The sequence below is a fragment of the Cynocephalus volans genome, chromosome 2 (assembly GCF_027409185.1).
Source record: "Cynocephalus volans isolate mCynVol1 chromosome 2, mCynVol1.pri, whole genome shotgun sequence".
Taxonomy (NCBI): Eukaryota; Metazoa; Chordata; class Mammalia; order Dermoptera; family Cynocephalidae; genus Cynocephalus; species Cynocephalus volans.
Genome location: NC_084461.1, coordinates 126,148,874 through 126,169,817, shown reverse-complemented (window position 1 = coordinate 126,169,817; position 20,944 = coordinate 126,148,874). Strand labels below are relative to the sequence as shown.

The window sequence follows — 20,944 nt, the reverse complement described above, 5'->3', positions numbered from 1 at the left end:
TTATAACCATGAGGTTGACTTTCTTGGTCAATGACTCAGATTGGATGTCACTGATAGAAACATGGCATTTCAAGAACAATAGTGGAATCAAACAAGAAATAAATGCAGAAAAAAAGGGTTACCTTAAGAATTTCTTGTTTGAACCAGGAACAGAAGCCAAAGGAAAACAATTGTTCAGGAAAAAGAAAATGCAATGTCAATTCTACTTCTCTTTCTTGTAAGCAAAACTTTTATAAAAGATATCCCCCCCAATTTTTAAAAATTATACCACTAGTGTGAGTTTAATTGTTAAGTGTGGCAGTCACAAAAAGGAAAGCACAAGCACTAATCAAAATTAGGTCAACAGTGTCAATATTGATCCAACATGGAAACCCAAGGGTGAGACTGCAAGTATTCCTCAAATGCATGTAGGTTTCCTCTGCCTCCAGTTCTCTGCCATGCCGCTCCCCTTCTTCCCCCCCAACTCCTCCCCCTCTGTTGGGAAAACAGAATAATTTAATCAGGCCCCCTCGCCTGCCCGCCTGGTTGGGGTTGGTGCAGTGCATTCTTTGTAAGCAAATTGTGTGTGGGGGGGGTGGAGTTAGTGCACGTGTGGTGCCACAACTTGGCTGGCATCCAGCTTGGGCGTCCACCATGCGGCCATGCTCTCCAACCTACGGCTCCAAGGACCTTTTGGCCTGTTACCTAGCTCATAGACCTGTGTGTAGAAAGTGTGGAGACCCAGCCTGGCATTTGTAGGGTCTGAGGACCCAGTCTGGTGTGTGAAGGGTTTGTGACCCAGTCTATGAATGGGCTTGAGGGGTCTGTGAGCTCCAGACCCAGCCCTAGCATTACAGTTGGCCCAGTCGGCAGGATTATGGGCAGGTAAAAGAGCTTGACACCTTTCCTCTCTCTCTCTCTCATTCACGCACACACACACACACACACACCTCTACACACAACTCAAAGTTTGTCTTCTCTATAACCCATATGTGAAAGAAACAAGGTTGTATTTATCCGTGGGCAAGCTCAAACTGGGGGTAGACAGCAAGCACACTTAGCATCAAAGCCTTCTAAAGTCCTCTTCAACTCACAAGCAGGCCCAGGAGAAACAATATGCCATTACTTTTCTTGTATTAAAAACAGAGAGCTCTTCTCCAAATATTTATTCTCGTGAAACAACCAGATCCACAATTATCCTTATTGGCACTAGGACACAAAGCCCTTTGACAAACTAATAAATGCTATGGAATTTTCTCCTTACCAGGCATGTATACAAACATTTTGCATGCCTCTTCAGAGGGTTCACAGATTACCACTATCCCTGTCCCTATATCATCCACGGATCCCAGAGTGAAATGCCCTGGTGCACCAAATCAATGGGACTCATTCAAGTCCTGGATACCTCCCTTCCTCTTTGCCCCTCACACTTGCCCTTCGAGTCTATTTCCTCTGATGGTACCAATCCTCCTTCGATTCTGTTAAATTTATAGACAAAGCCAATTACATGATAGTTGGAATTTAGAACATTGTTCTGAACCCAAGTAAGAATACCTACCCAAATAAATAGCCCACATTCTGAGTAAAACTGATCTTAACCTTCAAAAACTGATTCTGATGGAGTAACATTGGCCTTAACCACAGTGTATTAGTCCATTTTGTGTTGCTATAACAGAAATACCTGAGACTTGGTAAATTATTTAAAAAAAAAAAAAAAAAAAAAAAGGAGGTGAATTTGGCTTATGATTCTGGGACAGCTGCATCTGGCATGGGCCTCAGTCTGCTTCTACTCATGGTGGAAAGTGGCAGGCAGCCAGTGGGTACAAGCAGATCATGTGGTGAGAGAAAGGGAGAGGGGAGAGGAAGGTGCCAGGGTCCTATAAACAACCAGCTCTCATGGGAACTAATAGAGTGAGAACTCACTCAGACTCCCCCTCCCCCAGGGAGAGCATTAATCCATTCATGAGGGATCCACCCCCATGACTCAATCAGTTTGTAACACTGCCACATCAGGGATCAAATTTCCACATGAGTTTTGGAGGGGACAACACATCCAAACTCCATCACAAAGAATAACAGAAGGACAATGTAGTGGATTGAATTATGTCCCCCACAAACTCCCTGAAACTTTAATGGTGTCCCCCAAGTTTTATGTATTAGAAACTTAGCCCCCACTGTGACTGTTAAGAGGGTGGGAAATCCTTTTACGGTAATTGAAAGGCAGAGCCTTGAAGAGGTGATTAGATTGTAGGACCTTGTAGGACCATGCAGTAGTGAATGGATTAAAAATGGTAGTCAGGGGCATGGTTTGGAGGGCTTTAAAAGAAGAGGAGAGTCTGTCTCTCTGCTGTCTCCACTTCCACCATTTTGTAATGTGAGACCCCTAGGTCACTGTTGCCACCACCAGATGGACTTTGGACTTCCCAGCCTCAGAAACTGTAAGCACTGAATTTATTTTTTCTTTATAAATTACCCAGTTTTCAGGTATTTTATTATAAGCAACAAAAATGGACTAAAACAGAAAATGTTCATTATGGTTGAATTTCAGGGCTAAAAAAATGATAGGCTTACTGGAACTAGTGAGAGTGATACAGCTCTGGCCCTAAGCCTGTTCATAGACAGGAACATATTAATCATTTGTCCTATGAGTCCTTTGCAACAAAGACTAGACAGTAGTATACCCTAAGTATCTGCCAAGATACTTTAACTCTCTCTGGAAATTAAACTATAGAACTTCAGTAGGACACTTCTACGTTTGCTTAATGTATGGATACCATATTGACATAAAGTTAACAAAACTGGTCGGATAATTTCAGAATCATATTTCCCTCCAATTTTTAGTACCAAGGTTTTTTCAAGTATTATTATTTTTGCCTAAGCTCTGCTCCAAAATAGAAAACAAAATTTAGCATACTTAGGGTTTTCTGAATCATTATAGTTCAATTTAGTAAAACTATCCCAAAATCATCATAGAGTCAAGATAGATTTTATTATTCTCTAGACAATGATGTAATACATGTGCAGGCATATATAAAATCTAAAAGTCTCTGAAATTCATTGCCAGCTGTACAGCTAACCTTTATTGAACTGATGTGAAACAATGTGTTATCTCCTCAAATCTCATAAGTACTATTACTCTCCCCATTTTACATCTGGGTAAACTGAGGCTTGGAGAAGTTAGGTAAATTGTTCCAGGCTCCACATCATAATTAAGATTCAAACTCAGGCTGGCTAACTCCAAAGCCCATGCATTTAACCCTTTTACTGCTGCCAATGGAGTGAACTAAGACAACAGGAATTCACTTGCATACAGAATAAAACCCTTTTGCAGAATTATAACGAACAACTTCTCTGTTGTACCTCATCATTGCAGGTGTGTGTGCATACACATATACTACCCACATACTTTTTGGGGGGTATATATTTTTTAGGGTATATATTTTTAACATTCTAAAGAAAGGGCTACAGTAAAGGAATCTCCGCAGGAAATGGAAGGCTAAGATCAACCTTCATCTGTCAACTATTATATTAGCCTCTTCCGCATGGCCACAAGGATGCTGCTGGTCACTTTCTTTTACAACATTGCAACCTGACCACCAGGAACCAGATCTCTGAGTAAAATTACGTATTTCTCATAAATTCAAGGAAATCCAGATGGTAAGAAATTAAAAATATATACATACCAATATGTATATTATGGTATATATACCATATTATGTGTGAATATACATACAGATACAAAGGTATATTCATATTATATATTTATATATGTACATATACATATATACATACACGCACCCATCCTAATTTTAACTGGTGCTAAAGACAGAATTACAAACTTCTCAATCAGCTCCTAAACCTTGAGCTCAACAAGACTTCTGACCTGAACTTTCTCTGGTGCAGCACACTTGTTTTTGCCATATACCAACAATCACTACAAAATGGAGAAGGAATTCTGAGCAGCACCGAAGTAAATGTAGTTAAGTTCAAAGCCTGTGGCTACAAAACGATACATGCCATTAGGTTCTTTTTTTTTTTTTTTCATCCATTCTTTCATTCATTAAAAAAATATATATATATTTATTGAGCATGGATTCTCAACCGATATGCTTAATGATATTGGCCAGGGGCTGCTCTAGGTTCCGGAGATTAGTGAAGAACAAGAAAGTCAAGATTCTTGCCTTCATGGGTTTTTATTTTAGAGTGGCCCAATAATGACCAGAACCAAAGACATTCAACAAATGAACTCAATTAGACTAAATAACAGAACCCCACTCAACTCATTGCCTCCAAATTAATTTGATAAGTAATGAGTGCTTGTTATGTTTCACAGCGCTCTGCTAAAGCACCATATGTAGATAATATTAAAGACATAAAGGACATGATCAAAACCCACCTTCAGTAAGTTAGCATCTTCCTGGGATGACAACACACAGAGGTATGAACTAGGTGGAGAAACAGCCAAAGCAGGGTATTATTATCCATCCAAATGTCTGGCAAAGCCAACAACTACTGTAGAAGAAGATGACATTCTTTCTAGCAAACTAGTTCCAAAAGAGAAAGTTAAAAAGTACTCCAATATTTTTCAGTGCTAGGTACCACCACCGGTACCACCTCCCCCCAAAGAAACAAAAATCCACATCAATTTACCCCAAGAATATTGATAATTTTCTTAGTCCAGCTGAGGTAAAGCTCTTTTTACATTTATGGTGAAAACAAAACCAATTAGCACTGATTAATAGCAAGAGGGTAATATTTCTAAACAAAGGAATCTCAGCTCAGTTTCTGGTTTGCCCACCGCTTCTCTTTTTGCTTTTAAAAACAAAGAGGTAGAGAGTGGGGGAACCTCGCTTTTCCAGGCATTGGGTCAAGACCACACAGTGCGTGGGAGCAATGGCAGCTGGCTAGGGCTGGCTGGGCACACTCCTGCTCTGCCTTTGGCTGTAACCACTGGACTACATGTCTGCACTATTTTCTGGATAACCAAAAGGGAAGATTTTTTAAATCATACTAGAAAATAATTTTGCTTTTAGGACATTTACTTGTTCTGGTGTTTTCTTCCAGGGTCATGGGACAGAATCTTTGGGAACACAACTAAAAACAATGTGGTAACACTGGCAGCCTGAGCCCTCCTGACTTGACCACACTAGAGCCCAATTCAGCAAACCCAAAGATAATTTTTTGAAAATGCTTGTCTTGTTCCACACCTCACCACAAACCAAACAACCCAATTCACAGACTTCCTAATATTCAAAACGCCTCTAGGTCTTTCTGTCAATATATTTTTTAAAGTACCATCTTTGATTTGATCACTAACAAATATTACCACTTTCTGGCTTTTAGGGTATGAGAGAAAGCTGCAGAAGTGAACATAAAAGCCATCTCAATCATTCTTCAAATGAAAAAAGTCACTCTTTAAAAAATCTTTCTCTTGTCAACTGCCTTTCCTACAGAGGGGAAAAAAAATTGAAGCTAATCCAACCATAATCTCCACTCCCATGAATCACTGCCATATCTGAGGAGGGCCAACAGTAATGGGTACTGTTGCTAGAGGTGGGAGGTCACGCTATGGAATGTATATTAAGATCATATTATGGCCTCAGATGTCTTTAAACCAACAATTACATATAGATAGTAAACATACTAAATTGCACAAGGAAGAATATAAGATGTGAGTATACAGGGTAGAAGACAAAATGTTCAAAAGCAATAGATGTCTCATAAGGAAATCTACAAACCTGAGATTGAAAATACACACACACATACACACACACCTACACACACATACACATATCAGAGAGCCTTTGGAAGAAGGTAAAAAGAGAGAAAGTAAGTGATTTGACTGTGGAAAGGTATGAATTATTACCTAGATGGAGAGAGCATAGTGACAACAGTCCTCAAATACACTCCAAGGTGAGAGCAGAGATAGGATGTTGTCCTGATGTTCAGCTATCTGGACATCAGCTGGTGAAAATGTTCCCTTAAAAAGCCCAGCCTTAACTATTCCAGGTTAAATGAAACTAAATGCAATGTGTGATCCTGGGTTGGAACCTGGACTAGAAAAAATATGTATTAGTGAAACAACTTGCAAAACTTGAGATCTGTGAAACAGATAATATTGTATCACTATTAATTTCCTGGTTTGATAACTATACTATAGTTATATAAGACATTAACATTTAGGGTATCTGGGTGGAGCGTATTCTGGAGTTCTTTGTAATATTTTTGCAACATTTTATAATTTCATTCTGAAATTATTTCAAAATGAAGTTTAAAAAAAATTTTTAATGCGTTAATGCAAACACAAACACAAACACACACACAAACACACACTCAAAACCAGAGCCTCATAAATTCTTGACTTGCCAAAATGTTGTCTTCCAGACATAAGGAATAAAATAAGGAACTCTTAATTTGGCCTTAATTCTGACTCAAATGAGCAACTAACTGGCAATAGAAACCTTCAGCATTACAGCCTGGCTCATGCCAAACTCCTTAGAGGAGGCTGGGCTGTAGTTAACATAGGCCACAAAAATGGAAGAAGGAACTTCCAGAAAATACAAAATTGTCTGCAGAGTTAACAAAACAGGGAGCAGGCAGAACAATGACTGCCCTCTAGAATATGTACAGAGAATGGGAGGCATTTTCCATCTCTTCTCTGAGATGGAACTACAGGCAGAAGAGCTAAAAGAGCACAGACGCAGCCAGGTGGAAGGTCATATCCATGTCAGGCAGACTTTTGAGGCTCAGAACTCTTCCAGGGATTAGAAACTGCAGCTCCCGCAGCTCCTTGGGAAGGGATGGGGTATTTTCTTCTTGGGAGTTAGAAGGACCTTCGTAGTGCCTGGGGAAGTCTGACAGGTTGCTGACTGTTGTCAGAACAGAGAGGTGCAGAGGATCTACAAGTTCCCATGCAGATCACGTAGCCTGGTGAACTAGGAGAAGAGCAAGTCAGGTGAGGGATAGGGAGAGCACAATGGGCTGGAACGCCCTTTGTTATTCACCACTCCCAACCGGAGCACTGGGATTGGCTGCTAGAAAATAAGACACCAGCAAGGACAAAGTGGAAAAATCACTCCAGTTAAGGAAAGAACACTAGAAAAAATCATGTTTGCTCCATGGGCTTTTTGAAAGCAGAACTGAGAAAAATGATGGGTGTCATTGCAAGGCAAGAAATTCGAAAAAGAATAATAATAATAGTAATACTTTATATAGCACAAATTATGTGCCAGACATTAAGTACTTTACACACATTTTTGTATAAAAAAGGAGTAATACAAATAGCCAAACACAAGAAAAGATTTTCAATCTTAGTAATTTGAGAAATGCAAATGAAAACAAGATACAGTTTTCCACTATGAGACTGACATACGTACCTACACGCACAAAGACTCATAACATGCAGTGTTAGGAGAGGTGTGGAGAAAATGGACACCTTCCTAAGTGACTGGAAGGAGTATAATTCGGTACTTCTTTGTAAGGAGAATAAATTGGCAATATCTATTAAAATATTAAACATGAATACCACTCAATCTAGCAATTCCACTTGGTATGTATCCTAGAAAGCTCCCCAAGTAGGCAAACAAAGAAATACATTCAAAGACTTTCATTACATTATTGTTGGTAATAATGTAATGAAAAACTGAGAACCTAAAAGTCAAAGAAAGATTAAAGATTAAATAATCACTAGTAAAGTTACATTGTGTCAAAAATTCCATAAAATGGAAGAATTTATTTCCAGATGTACACGTATAGGAATAAACACACAGAAAAGCTCTGGAGGGATGCACACACTACACTTTTAACTCTAGGGAGGGACTCCTCCCTTACATTATAGTTAGGGGTGGGAGGCTCCACAAATCTAAGTATGACTATACAATTGCAACTAATGCCAATGACAAAGAAAGAGTGAGAGACATCTAAAAGAATAAATATGACTCACAGGGACCCCTCCATTATGACTTTTATTTAATAACAAAATTAACACATCTGAGTATAAAACTTCAAACAATTCAGAAGAGAAAGTTCAAAGTCCTCGCACAACCAATCCTACCCCCCAAAGGTGAAGCTAAAATAATAAAGACAAATATAATGACAAAAGATTAAATGAGGGCATGTAAATCAAAATTAAAATAAGACGGGCTAAGCCTATAAAGGTCGTGGTGTGAAGATGAAGTCAACAATGATCTGAGACTTGCAGAAAATGCTGAAGACAATCAAAAGGGCTTTCATGCTATATTTAGAACAAAAAAATGAACGAAGAAGTGAGAATATTAAACAGTGGATTTGTGAACATCCATAAAGGAAGTAGGTGAGTACTATGGTCTAAATGTTTGTGCCCCCCCAAAGTTCATATGTTAAAAATGTATTGACCTATTTGATGGTACTAGGAGATGGGAACTTGGTACCTTCAATGCCCAAAGTGATTGCTAGATAATCTGTAAATATTTGCTAAATGTTGAAAGAAGAATGCCTAAGACCTGGATAACTGCCACCATTGTGTTATACAAGTCATAAAGTTCAAGTAAAAACCTTCTGGCTGTCAAAGTGTCCATTTCCTAGGAAAGTTCCATCAACTCTCCAACAAAACAATTTCACCTGACCTCCTCCTTTTTTCTCCCGCCTGATAGCTCAGGTTGGTTAATTAAATATTCCCTGATTTTCATGAGAAATTTTTCTTCTGAACAATCTAACCAAAGAGAACAACAGAAGTGAATATTATTAAATTTAAGACTTGAGCACATTGATGGGATATAATATGCACCCATTACGAACTGCACCTACATAAAAATATTCACATGACACAAAAATGAAGCTTGCAACTAACTGGCTTTGTAATCCAGTAAGGAAAAGAGACACACAAAATAATATAGAGGTATAGTGCAATTTCCCAGCAGCTTGGGGTAGGTGGGGGTGAGACGTGGGAAAATGGAAAGCAAATTGAGACCTCACTTTCATACTCTTCATCCATATATGCTACGTGATATTAAAAAGAGAGTTTTCACAAAATGAGCAGAACTATCCTTCCAAACCATCCCTCCACTCAGAAAGGAATAAGGCTTGCATCACCACACTAGCACTTAACAATTTCATCCCACACCTTCTTGACAATCCATACTCTTTCAATCACTTATTTTACCAAGGAAAGAAAAATGTAAGCATCAGCAGTAGACTGGTGAGCTGAGCTTAGCATACAGCTGGGATTATGAATTGCCAGGCCTGGGATACATCACAGCAAAGGGGGCTAAAGACTACTTCATGCTCCTCCACTCATACCCTGAAAGTTCAGACCGCCTGCTAAATGAAATCACATTTTCCATACTAGTGAAAGCAGTCCCTGCCCTGCACTCTGGTGAACTGGGGCAAGGTTATTTTAAACTGTTCATAAGAACAAGTAATTTAGAAAAAGAGCTAGAAAGAGAACCCATGTATCCCAATATCCACTCCCCTCACCAAAAACAAAATAGTAAAAACTAACTTTTAATGATCATTTCACCATGTACAGGCATTTGCATATATGTTGATTCTTACAAAACAATCTCATGAGGTAGGTACTCTTATTATCCCATTTTGCAGGCAAGGAAAGCTGCTCAGAGAGACAAGGCCATTTCCCAGCACTAGAGAGCTAATAAGCAGTGGAGTAGGAATTTAAACTCAGGCTACATGAGCCAACACTCTTAACCACCATAAACTGTGCCTCTGATCCTGGGATCTCATCTTAACAGTGATCAATCTTACTTTTTTTCTTTGAATACTCTTAACAACTCACTCTTTTCAAACATTAAAGGCAGAGCATAAGATGCAACGCAATTGACCATTTATTTTATGAGTACTTGAAGGACTAGGGGGCTAGAGCTTAGGCATAGTAGAGAAAGGTGAGAGAGGGCACATTTTGTTCAGACCCAAAGTCCACAAAAACTGAAATGGATTTCTTCCTACAGAATGGGAGAAAATATTTGCAAACTACACATCTGTCAAGGGATTAATATCCAGAATATATAAACAGCTCAGATAACTTTACAGCAAAAAAACAAATAATCCAATTAAAAAAGGGGCAAAGGACCTGAATTGGCATTTCTCAAAGGAAGATATAAAAATGGCCAACAGGTATATGAAAAAATGCTCAACATCACCAATCACCAGGGAAATGCAAATCAAAACGACTTTGAGATATCACCTCACGCCAATCAGACTGGCTATTACTAAAAAGACAGAGAGTAACAAATGCTGGTGAGGATGTGGAGAAACAGAAACCCTCCCGCACTGTTGGTGGGACTGTAAATTACTACAGCCATTATGGAGAACAGTATGGAGGTTCCTTAAACAAATACAGATAGAACTTCCATATGAGCCAGCAATCCCACTCCTGCGGATATATCCAGAGGATTGGAAAACATCAGGTCAAAGGTATACCTGTACTCCCATGTTTACTGCAGCTCTATTTACAACAGCCAGGCAATGGAACAAACCTAAATGTCCATTGATGGATGACGGGATAAGGAAATTGTGGTATATCTACACAATGGAATACTACTTAGCCATAAAAGAGAATGAAATTCTACCATTCGCAGCAACATGGATGAGCCTGGAGAAAATTGTTCTGAGTGAAACAACCCAGGTACAGAAAGAGAAATACTGCACATTATCACTCAAAACCAGGAACTAAATCCATAAATAAACAAATGAACAATAAAGAGAGAAAGAAAGAAACAACAGTAACAGTAATACAGTGAACTTTTAGAAAACTAGAGTTTGAAAAGGGGAGGGGAGGGGAGCTAATGAGGAATTGGTCAATGGACACAAAGAATGATTGTGTATTGTAATGATGAATAAGCTAACTAAACTGATCTAAGCACCGCACGCTGTACACAATTACTGAAAATCAATGTTGTACCCCACATGTATGTATAATTTAAAATAAATTAATTTTTAAAATAAATAAATAAAATGGAGGCGAGCAGAAGCAAGCGACACTATCTTTTATTAGAAGAGTGGTTGCTCCTTAATCTCCTCCTCTTCTCTCTTCTTCCATTGCAGTAGCCACAAAAGAGTAACTCTACTTAAAAGTGAGGGTAGGTACCACTCAATTATGGCTTTCTAATAATTCAGCAGTGCGTGTGCTGCAGTAAAAACAGTACAGGGGCTGGAAGGTAGGAGACCTGGATTATCTACCTAAGATCAACCACTGACTGGCTTTTTTAGGCAGTGTTTTCTCTTCCAGAAGTAAGGGTATGATATGGGCTTATGTGTGGGATGCGTCAGAGCAAAGTGGGGTGGGCTTCTTTCTGCTCCACAGCTATGAGGTTGAGCCATAAGAAACTGACAATATCTGGCCATTTTTTACCTAAAAAGTGACAATTTCACACGTTTCAATCTAATACATGGATTTACACACAATCGTTGATGCTACACAACAACCTGTTTCTTATTTTCTTAATCTAATTCCACATAATTCTAGCATCTGCCAACTTTCAAACCTTCTGGTTGTCAAGAGATTTGAGAACTGGGTCAAAGAAGAAATATTTAACTAAAGAATCCTTGAGATGTGAAGGAGGACTCATACCCCTAAAATAAGGAGGTAATATAATCAGTTCTGGACAGACACCACTTATCATAGCTAAGGGAATATATGGGAATGCAGTTTAAAGAAGCTGAAGCAAGCCCTGAGGCACCGGATCACTCTGAGTCCCACTGACTTCCTGAGCCATCTTTTCATAGGAGTGAGAAAATGAACACTTTAGGTTGGGAGTGCATGCACTGGCAATGATGGTGGGCTGGTAGTGATCCTAATGTGCTTGCTTTTAGCAAACATGCTTACCAGTAATATGCAAAGAGAAAAGGAGACACAATTGTGGTTATTAGGAACTGGAAAAAAGAGATTTGCTGTCTCTAAAATTTCTGAGCTGTTGTACCTATTATGCAGCTTGAACTAAAGTTTCCATGTCCATTTTAATAAGGGAAATCATCTGTTCCTAAGCCTTAGATAATGGCCACAGACCAGTACGATGAAAGGTTACATGACTGCAATGGTAACTCTACTGCTAGTCAACCCAGACTTAACAGAAAGTGAAGAAAATCCAGCAGAATTCTTTCAAAACTCTACCTGACTAGCTAGAGTTTTGTTTTGTTTTTTTAAAGTTACAGACTCAAAAGAAATTGCAAAAATAGCAGTGAGTGTCCCATGAATCCTTTACTCTGCTTCTCCCCGTGGTACTATTTCATGTAACATAGCATCAAAACCAGAAAATTGTCATTGGTACAACACTGTTAACCAGTTTTTATTTGCACTCATTTGTGTGGGGGAGGAGGGGGTTGTGTAGAATTGGATAGACACATACTTTGATATACTGTAGTTTCATATGACTACTCCCACGATCCAGGTACAGAACTAGAACTATTCCATCACCACAAAAGAACTTCCTTGTGCTAACCCCTTTAAAGTTGCTTCCCACTCCCATAGAGGTATAGTTGCCCCTATACCCTGGAAATCACTGCTCTATTCCTCATTTCTATAACCGCTGTTTCAAGCATGTTACAAAAAGGAAGCATACATTATATACTCTTTTGAAACTGGCTTTTTTCATTTAACATAATGCCCTTGAGATACACCCACTTGCTATGTATATCAATAGTTCATTTCTTTCTGTTGCCATATAGTATTCCATGGTATGGATGTACCAGTTTGTTTAACCACTCACCCACTGAAGGACATTCGTGTTGTTTCTAGTTGGGAGCTACTATGAATAAAAACTGCTACAAACATTTGTGTACAGGTTTTTGCATGAACGTAAGTTTTCATTTCTCTGAGATGAATGCCCCATCACAACGGCTGCGTCATATGGTAAGTACACATATAGTTTTATTAGAAACTGTAAAGTGACTTTCCAGAGTGACTGTGTCATTTTACATTCCTACCAGCAATATATAAGGGATCCAGTTTCCCTGCATCCACACCAGCATGTGGTATTTTTGCTATTTTTAACTTTAGGTGTGTGACGATAGCTCATTATAGTCTTAGTTTGCATTTCCCTAATGGCTAAAGACAGTGAACATTTTTTCATGTGTTATTTGCCATCTGTATATCCTCTTTGGTAAAATGTCTCAGCATGTCTTTAGCGCATTTTCTAATTGGATTGTTTCTATTTAACTGTTGAGAGTTCTTTTTAGACCCTAGATGTAAGTCCCTTGTCAGATATATGCTTTACAAATATTTTCTACCACTCTGTAGATTGTCTTTTCATCTTCTTAGCACGGTCTTTCACACAAAGAGCAAAAGTTTTGAATTTTCATGAAGAAAAATTTATCCACTTTTTATTTTACGTTCCACGCTTTTGGTGACACGTCTAAAAACTTCATTTAGCTGTAGTGTCCAACAATTTTCTCCCACACATTCTTCTAAAAGTTTTATAGTGTTATATTTTACATTTAAATGTATGATCCATTTTGAATTAATTTTTGTAAAAGATATGAGGTTTGCGTCAAGGCTCATTTTTTTGCCTACGAATATCCATTATTTTTAAAAAGCATCATTTGTTGCAAAAACTATCCTTCTTCCATTGAATTGCTTTTGCACCTCTGTCAAAAATCAATTGGGCATATTTGTGAGTCTATTTCTGGATTCTTCGTTCTGTTCCATTGATCCATGTGTCTTTTCCTCTGTCAATACCATAGTCTTGATGGCTATAGTTATAAAGAAGACTTAAAATAGGATAGAGTGATTACTCCCACTTCATTCCTCTTTTTCAAAGTTGTTTTAGCTATTTTAGTTTCTGTGCCTTTATATATAAGTTTTAGAACAAGATTGTCTATATCTACAAAAAGTCTTACTGGGAGGAATTACATTAAACCTATAAATCAATTTGGGGAGAATTGACATCTTTACTATGTTGAGTCTTCCAATCCATGAACATACCATGTCTCTCCACCTGTTTAGATCTTCTTTGATTTCTTTCATCAGCGCTTTGTAATTTTCAGCACATAGGTCCTCTATATGTTCAATTAGATTTATACCTAAGCATTTCATTCTGGGGGAGAGTGACTGTAAATCGTGTTATGTTTTTAACTTTGGTTACCATATGTTTATGTCCAATATACAGAAATATGATTGATTTTGTGTGTGTGCTTATCTTGTATCCTGGGACCTTGTTGAACTAATAATTCCAGGAGGTTTTTTTGTGGATTCCTTGGGATTTTCTACATAGATATATATACATATTTTTTGTCTTTTTGTGACCGGCCGCACCGCACTCAGTCAGTGAGCGCACCGGCCATCCTTATATAGGATCCGAACCCGCAGCAGGAGCACTGCTGCCCTCCCAGCGCCGCACTCTCCTGAGTGCGCCACGGGGTCGGCCCGGGATTTTCTACATAGATAATCATGTCATCTACAAACAGAGGCAGTTTTGTACCTTCCTTTCCACTCTGTATGCCTTTTATATTACCTTCTTGCCCTACTGCATTGGCTAGGGCCTCCAGTACTATGCTGAGTAAGAGTGGTGAGAGTGAACGCCCTTGTCTTGTTCTCAGCCTTAGGAGAAAGCATACATACAGCCTTTCACCCTAAGTATGATGTTAGTGGTAAACTTGTGGTTTTCACCCTTGGCCAAGAATCAAAGATCATGCTCTCTGAATATAAAATTCAATGGAATACAGATCTCAGGGTAAGGAGAAAATATGCTGTTTCTTCCTACCTAGTGTCAACCCCCCCAAATACAACAGTGCTTTTTCTCTTAGAGGAAACCAACCTTCCTCCACCATTTATACAGTTCTAGTACAGTGGACAGGTATGTCAAAGTCTGGTCAATTCATCTATTCCATCCTCTGGACCAAGTATTTAGTTCAATAAAATTCAAATGTGGGACTTCTCTGGAATTATTATGTAAAAGCTATCTTTCCACTAAACTTATAAATCAGGGATCAACAAACGATGTCCCATGACCCAAATCCACCCTGCCATTTTTTAAAAATAAAGCTTTACTGAAACACAGCCACACCCATTCATTTACATATTGTCCGTGGTTGCTTTTGAGCTACAACAGGAAAGCTCCAATAGCAACCATATGGCCCACAAAGCCTACAATACTTACTATCTGGCCCATTACAGGAAAAGTTTGCTGACCCCTGTTCTTGAGAATAAGATATAAGCCTAGAATAGTTAGGAAGCATCTCACCACTACATGGAAAGAACATGTTGAAAAATGAAGTCAACACAAAAGAAGAAACCAATTCCAAATATTATACACGTTCCCAGATTCAGATGGGCTGGAAACTATCATACTCCAGTATCTTTCAGTTACATAAGCCTATAAATCCAACTTTTTCTCAAGCAAGTTTGAATTGGATTTCCTTCCTCTGAACTGAAAGAATTCAAATTCACTACATAGATAAAAATCTATAAATACTCATTGTAGGAACAGAACTGTAATTTTTTCCATCTTTATGTCCATCAGTACCATAAATGCAGTCAACATTTCTTTAGATTAGAATGTGACCACGTGCTAAAAACTAATTTATGCAACAATTAACTAAAATGCTGCAAAATCAACTGATTTGGGGTTCATTCAGTGTGTTTTTTCAAGCAAATATCCTCGGGTCTTATTGCGCAATGAACAAAGATGGAAATCAAAATTACCCACCCTTCAAGAAAAAAAAAATCCAACATTGAATAATCAGTCACAGAACAATGAGATAGAAGTGTACAGACAGAAGATAAGTGCCACCATTAACATGTCCATGAAATAAGGAAAATGCGCTAAGACCAGCTAGAGAAAGCACTAACTAGAGAAAGGTAAAACTCCTAAGAGGACAGATTTAACCAATTACAGAGATGGTGGGTAAAACTGGAGCTGCTAATTGTCTACTAGGCATATATCTCCAGTAATATTCCCTAGAGGCTCTCAGCAATGGGAGACAGATTTAAGCCTAGTATTACTGTCAATTATGCAGTCATCATTTGTCCATATTTATCTCTTTCTTTAGGAAACTAAAGCACACAGAGGTGTGGTTTTCAATGCAATCTATATGCTCCTTTGAGGAAATAATTTTATATCATGTTTAGAAGCAGAATTATCTTGTGTTTAAACTTGTTTTAATGTGTACATTCTGGAGCAAGGAGATGTTTCTTTCAACAGCACGCTTTCCATCTGCAGAGGCCAGATGTTAATCTACGAGAAAACTGAAGTGGTTAGCAAGAAGACCAATTATACACAGACAGAGAACAAATATCAAGTGGTGGGGAGGGGAAGGAGAGGAAGGCTTAAAATGGAATTGATGGAGCAGTTTTAGAACTCCAGTATATTTGGGGTGGTGGTGGGGTGGAATGGTAGTGGGTTTTGTATTTGTTTGTTTTTTGTTTTTTCACCCATACCAAACATAGTATGCCATGACAAGATTTTTCTTCCTGGGTATTTCTTCCGCTATGAGTAAAGGAATCATTCATGAGAGTCAGAGAAATTATTGTAAATATGAACTGAGTGAGAATGATTAGAAGGCAATTTGACATTTTACCTCCACTAAAGATGAAAAACAAATACATCTAGGGCTAGACATGGGTTCAAATTCTAGCTTTTCCACTATGGTGGAGACTGCCAATCACCCACAGTATCCTTTCTCCTCTTCTTCCTTGAAGTAATAATATGCCCTGGGCACTGGCCAAGCCCATTGCTGCCTCTGTACAGCCTAGATTTCCTGTCCTCCTTTGTAGACAGATGTGGTCATATCATTATGTTTGGGCCACCAATGAAGTGATATGTGCACCTTCTGGGTCCTTCAAAATGTTTGTCCTAGACACTTTCATCTCCATTGTCTGGCTGGAAAATGGCAATGACTGGAACAACCTGGGAAGCCATGGGTTGAGGATGGAAGAATGACCCCACTAGGCATGGACTTCTCACTTCCAGACCCAGAGAGAAATACACTTCTATCTCACGTAAGCCACTGAACTTTGAAGTCTCTCTATTATAGGAACCTAGCCTGTACACCAACAAATACAGCCACTGACATATCTGTGTGACTTGAAACAAGTTATTTAACCTCTCTAATCCTCAGTTCTCTCATCTATAAAATGAAATCACAACACGGACTTCACAAGTACTAAGAGAAATAAATGGGTTGAGATGTAAGGTGCCCAATCCCATACTTACCACACAAAAAAGTGCTCAACTAATGGTAGATGATGCTAGCAAATATGAACTACTTGGGAAGCTACTTTCAAAAGCCTCTGACATCAAGCAGCTATTGTGCTCACAAAGCCCTACAGGTAGAAATGTGTATCTGCTTTTGAGAGAGTTTCTAGGGGTAACGAGATCTTCAGAGAAAATCAGGGCTGTCTTATATTTTAGCCCAGGAGAAGAATTAAGATTAAACAATGTTTAATGATAGTCTAGTAAACTGTGCCTAAATCTTTAAATAGTTCTCTAAATCTTGCTCTATATTATTAAATGTTTTGCAAGCACTAGTTATTTGTATATGCTTAGTTGATTGAATTGAGTTCCACGTTTGTACAAAATATAGCTGAGTAGAAAGGCACATTAAACTATATTGCCAGATTCCCTCACCAGGGCAGGCTGAGAGAGACACACACAAATGAAGTGGAATCATCTATACTGGACACCCAGCTTGACACATAGCATTCTATAGTCAGTGGAGGCCATGGCCTGCTTTTTCCTTGCATACGTTTCCCCCTTTGGATAGTGCCTTTGCAAGTGTTAATTATTGGCTCTCTGTCATTGCGGATTCTTTTTATCTTTTACCAGTTGGACATGGTTAGACTGCACTCTTAGGATTTCTGTAACCTTGAGATTTGCTGAACACTGGATTTGAGGTACTTAGCACCAAGAAGGCTACTCTGACTCTAGGGACTTCCCCAAGGCTCTCACATGGATTTTACATGTCACAAGATGCAGAACAACCACAAGATTACATCACTCAGCTGAGGTCAGCACCTCTGAAATGGGAGCACAGAGCACATTACCAGCCTTAACTCCTTCCATCTACCCTGATAATGTCCCACTGCTTATAATGGGAAGTGAGTCACTATAGTGATAAGAGGCTGAACCAGAAGGTAATGATAAAAGATATTGCATAACCTGTATACATTTTTATGGCTGTTTATCCCACTAAAATGGGTTTAAGATAATTCTTTGCATCCAACTTTGTGGAAGCATCGTATAGTTGATAAACACTCAGTAAGCCAGACTGGACTCTGACACCTTTAAGAGAACTTAGGGGTGTTACACATGCCTCTGCAAAAGAAGAGTTCTGGTATAGGACCATGCAGAATCTATGCTTTAGGACAAAGCTCAGGAACTATATACACACAGAAGTGTATATAATCAATATTATAGAGAATATAAGAATAATATAAGAATCAATATCCATAAACATCAATCTAGGAATTAAAAAACTACCCCTAGTACAATGATTTCAGGAACCCAAGGCTTTACAGCAACAGCAAAAATCACCACACTAGGGAAGCAACAAACAACTCAGGACCTTTATTCTTGCTCTACTTCCCTGAATTGTTACTTACAGGTTCACGGCCATCCATGGCTTCCATCCAGAGCCTCCGGTCCTCTTCCGACAATGCCTGCATAGTGATAACTCCTGGCCTGCAGAGAAAGGAGGGACACAGATATGAACCCAGAGCCACATGTAGAGAGACTGGCAAAGCTGAACTTTAAAGAAACACCCACTCAATACAGTGAGTGGTTTCTAGGGTTAACAAGACAAAGAGAGGCACAACACTCTTTTCTAAGCCACATTCCAGTCTCAGAAAGCAAAGCCATCTCCCCAAATCCTGCTCAATAAGCCCATCTCTGAGAGGGACGAAGAAACACAGAAGATACGAACCTATCTCACAGGTAAGGAACACAGATGAGTAAAGTGATTCCTTCAGAACTTGTTTGCTCCTTGAAATCTTATTCATTCCTATCCCCCAAAATACTTAACAGAGTGTTTTACTGATTCAGGAATGCAATAAATATTTATTGAAGTGAACAGAATTATTGGACTCAAGATAAAAAGAGGAGAAAGCATCCATGGTGGAGGCATCCTGATCTCCTAATATCTAGTCCAATGCTTCTAAACTGCTTTTGACACGGACAAGCTTTATGGAGGTAATCACCTTCATAGTTATGATTATATTAAATGCACACAGTATGTTTTAAATGAATATTTACTCATGTCAAGTGCTAAGTGCTTTATATACATTAGCTCTATTCACTCACTGAAATCTGCTTGCTCTTTAAAGCTGAGCACTAACCCTCCAGAAAGCACGCACATAATATCAAATGGTGTTTGTTGGTTGAATTCCCATTACAAATGGCCTCCACAAGAAGAAGAAACCTTGCCATAAAAATGGCCTTGGGAGAAGGGGCTAAAAGTCCTCTTGGTTCATTAAAGAAGTTCTTCACTTAGGGTCCACAGATGGATCCCAGAGTGTCCCTAAGCCACCTCTCCCCACCGCCAAATCTATGTATGTTTTTCTGTAGAAACAATTCAAACTGTCCATCAGATTCTCAAAGAAGACTGCAACCCTCAAAAAGTTAAGAATTGCTGATTTAAACCCTCATCATTAAAATCTGAGAAAGCCTAAAAGGGAGGAAGAGGTCTACTGAGAGAGAACTAAAGTCCTATTACTGTCTGAGTCCACAAGTATTGCTAATGATCATAGATCAATTATAATCTACTACAGTAATTTAACACTGTAGCATTAAAAACACATGGGCTTGGCAATACCCTCAGCAGCACAAACTTGGGCCCTACAACACCGAAACATTTTAATTCTGATCCATCTACAATCTCTGCTCCTGGCTTATTTCCATAGTTCCAATGAATATGCAAGAACTATTTATGTTTAACATATCTTAAAGATCACAAGGAACTAGAACAACTTAACAGTAAAAAAACAAATAATCCAATTAAAAAATGGCAAAAGGGCTGAATAGATGTTTCTCAAAAGAAGACATAAAAATGGCCAACAAGTATATGAAAAAACATTCACCATTACTAATCATCAGGGAATGCAAATCAAAACCACCCTAAGGTATCATTTCATCCCAGTTAGACTGGCTATTATTAAGAAGAGAGAGAATAACAAATGCTGCTGAGAATGCAGAGAAAGGGTAACACTTCTACACTGTTGGAGGGACTGTAATGTAAATTAGTGCAGCCATTATGGAAAACAGTATGGAGGTTCCTCAAACAACCACAGATAGAACTGCCACAGGATCCAGCAATCCCATTACTGGGTACATACCCAAAGGAATGGAAATCATCATGTTGAACAGATACCTGCACTTCCATGTTCACCACAGCTGTATTTACAATAGCTAAGATTTGGAACCAACCTAAATGTCCACTGACAGTTGACTAGATAAGGAAAATGTGATATATGTGCAAAATGTAATACTACTCAGTCATAAAAAAGAATAAAATTCTGCCATTCACAGCAGCATGCATGAGCTTGGAGAAAATTTTGTTAAGTGAAACAAGCTAGGCACAAAAAGAAATACTGCATGCCCTCACTCATAAGCAGGAGCTAGAAAATAAATGGAAGGAAGGAAGAGAGGGAGGAAGGAAGGGAGGAAGGAAGGGAGGGAGGGAGGAAACAACAATCACAATTAATTTGTGGAACTTTCAGAAAGAGAGAATAGAACTGTGGTTACTAGAGGTAGGAAAGGGGAAGGTGGTGGGGGGTTAGTGAGAGCTTGGTTAATGGACAAAAGGAATGATTATGTTTTGTAATGATGAACATGCTAATTATACTGATTTGATCATCACACATTAGACACAAGTATTGATATTCAATTCTGTACCCCACAAATATAATCAATTATGCTTTATACATTATTGTATAATCAATTATGCTTTAATTTAAAAATAAAAGAAAAATTAAAAATAAAATAAAAATTTTAAAAAATCACACTTGCTTCTTTTCATTGATCATCCCTGAACATCCCCTAAG

At 38.6% G+C, this 20,944-nt stretch overlaps 1 protein-coding gene across 3 annotated transcripts in view; it reads right to left on the bottom strand.

Annotated features, from left to right (window-relative positions):
• ARHGAP26 (Rho GTPase activating protein 26) overlaps positions 1 to 20,944 on the bottom strand; it is a 409,057-nt gene that overhangs the window by 236,018 nt on the left and 152,095 nt on the right. For all 3 annotated transcript variants that reach the window (XM_063088222.1, XM_063088223.1, XM_063088224.1), the window contains exon 11: positions 18,509 to 18,587. In XM_063088222.1, coding sequence (XP_062944292.1) covers positions 18,509 to 18,587 — 79 coding nt within the window. The remainder of the gene's footprint in view (positions 1 to 18,508; positions 18,588 to 20,944) is intronic.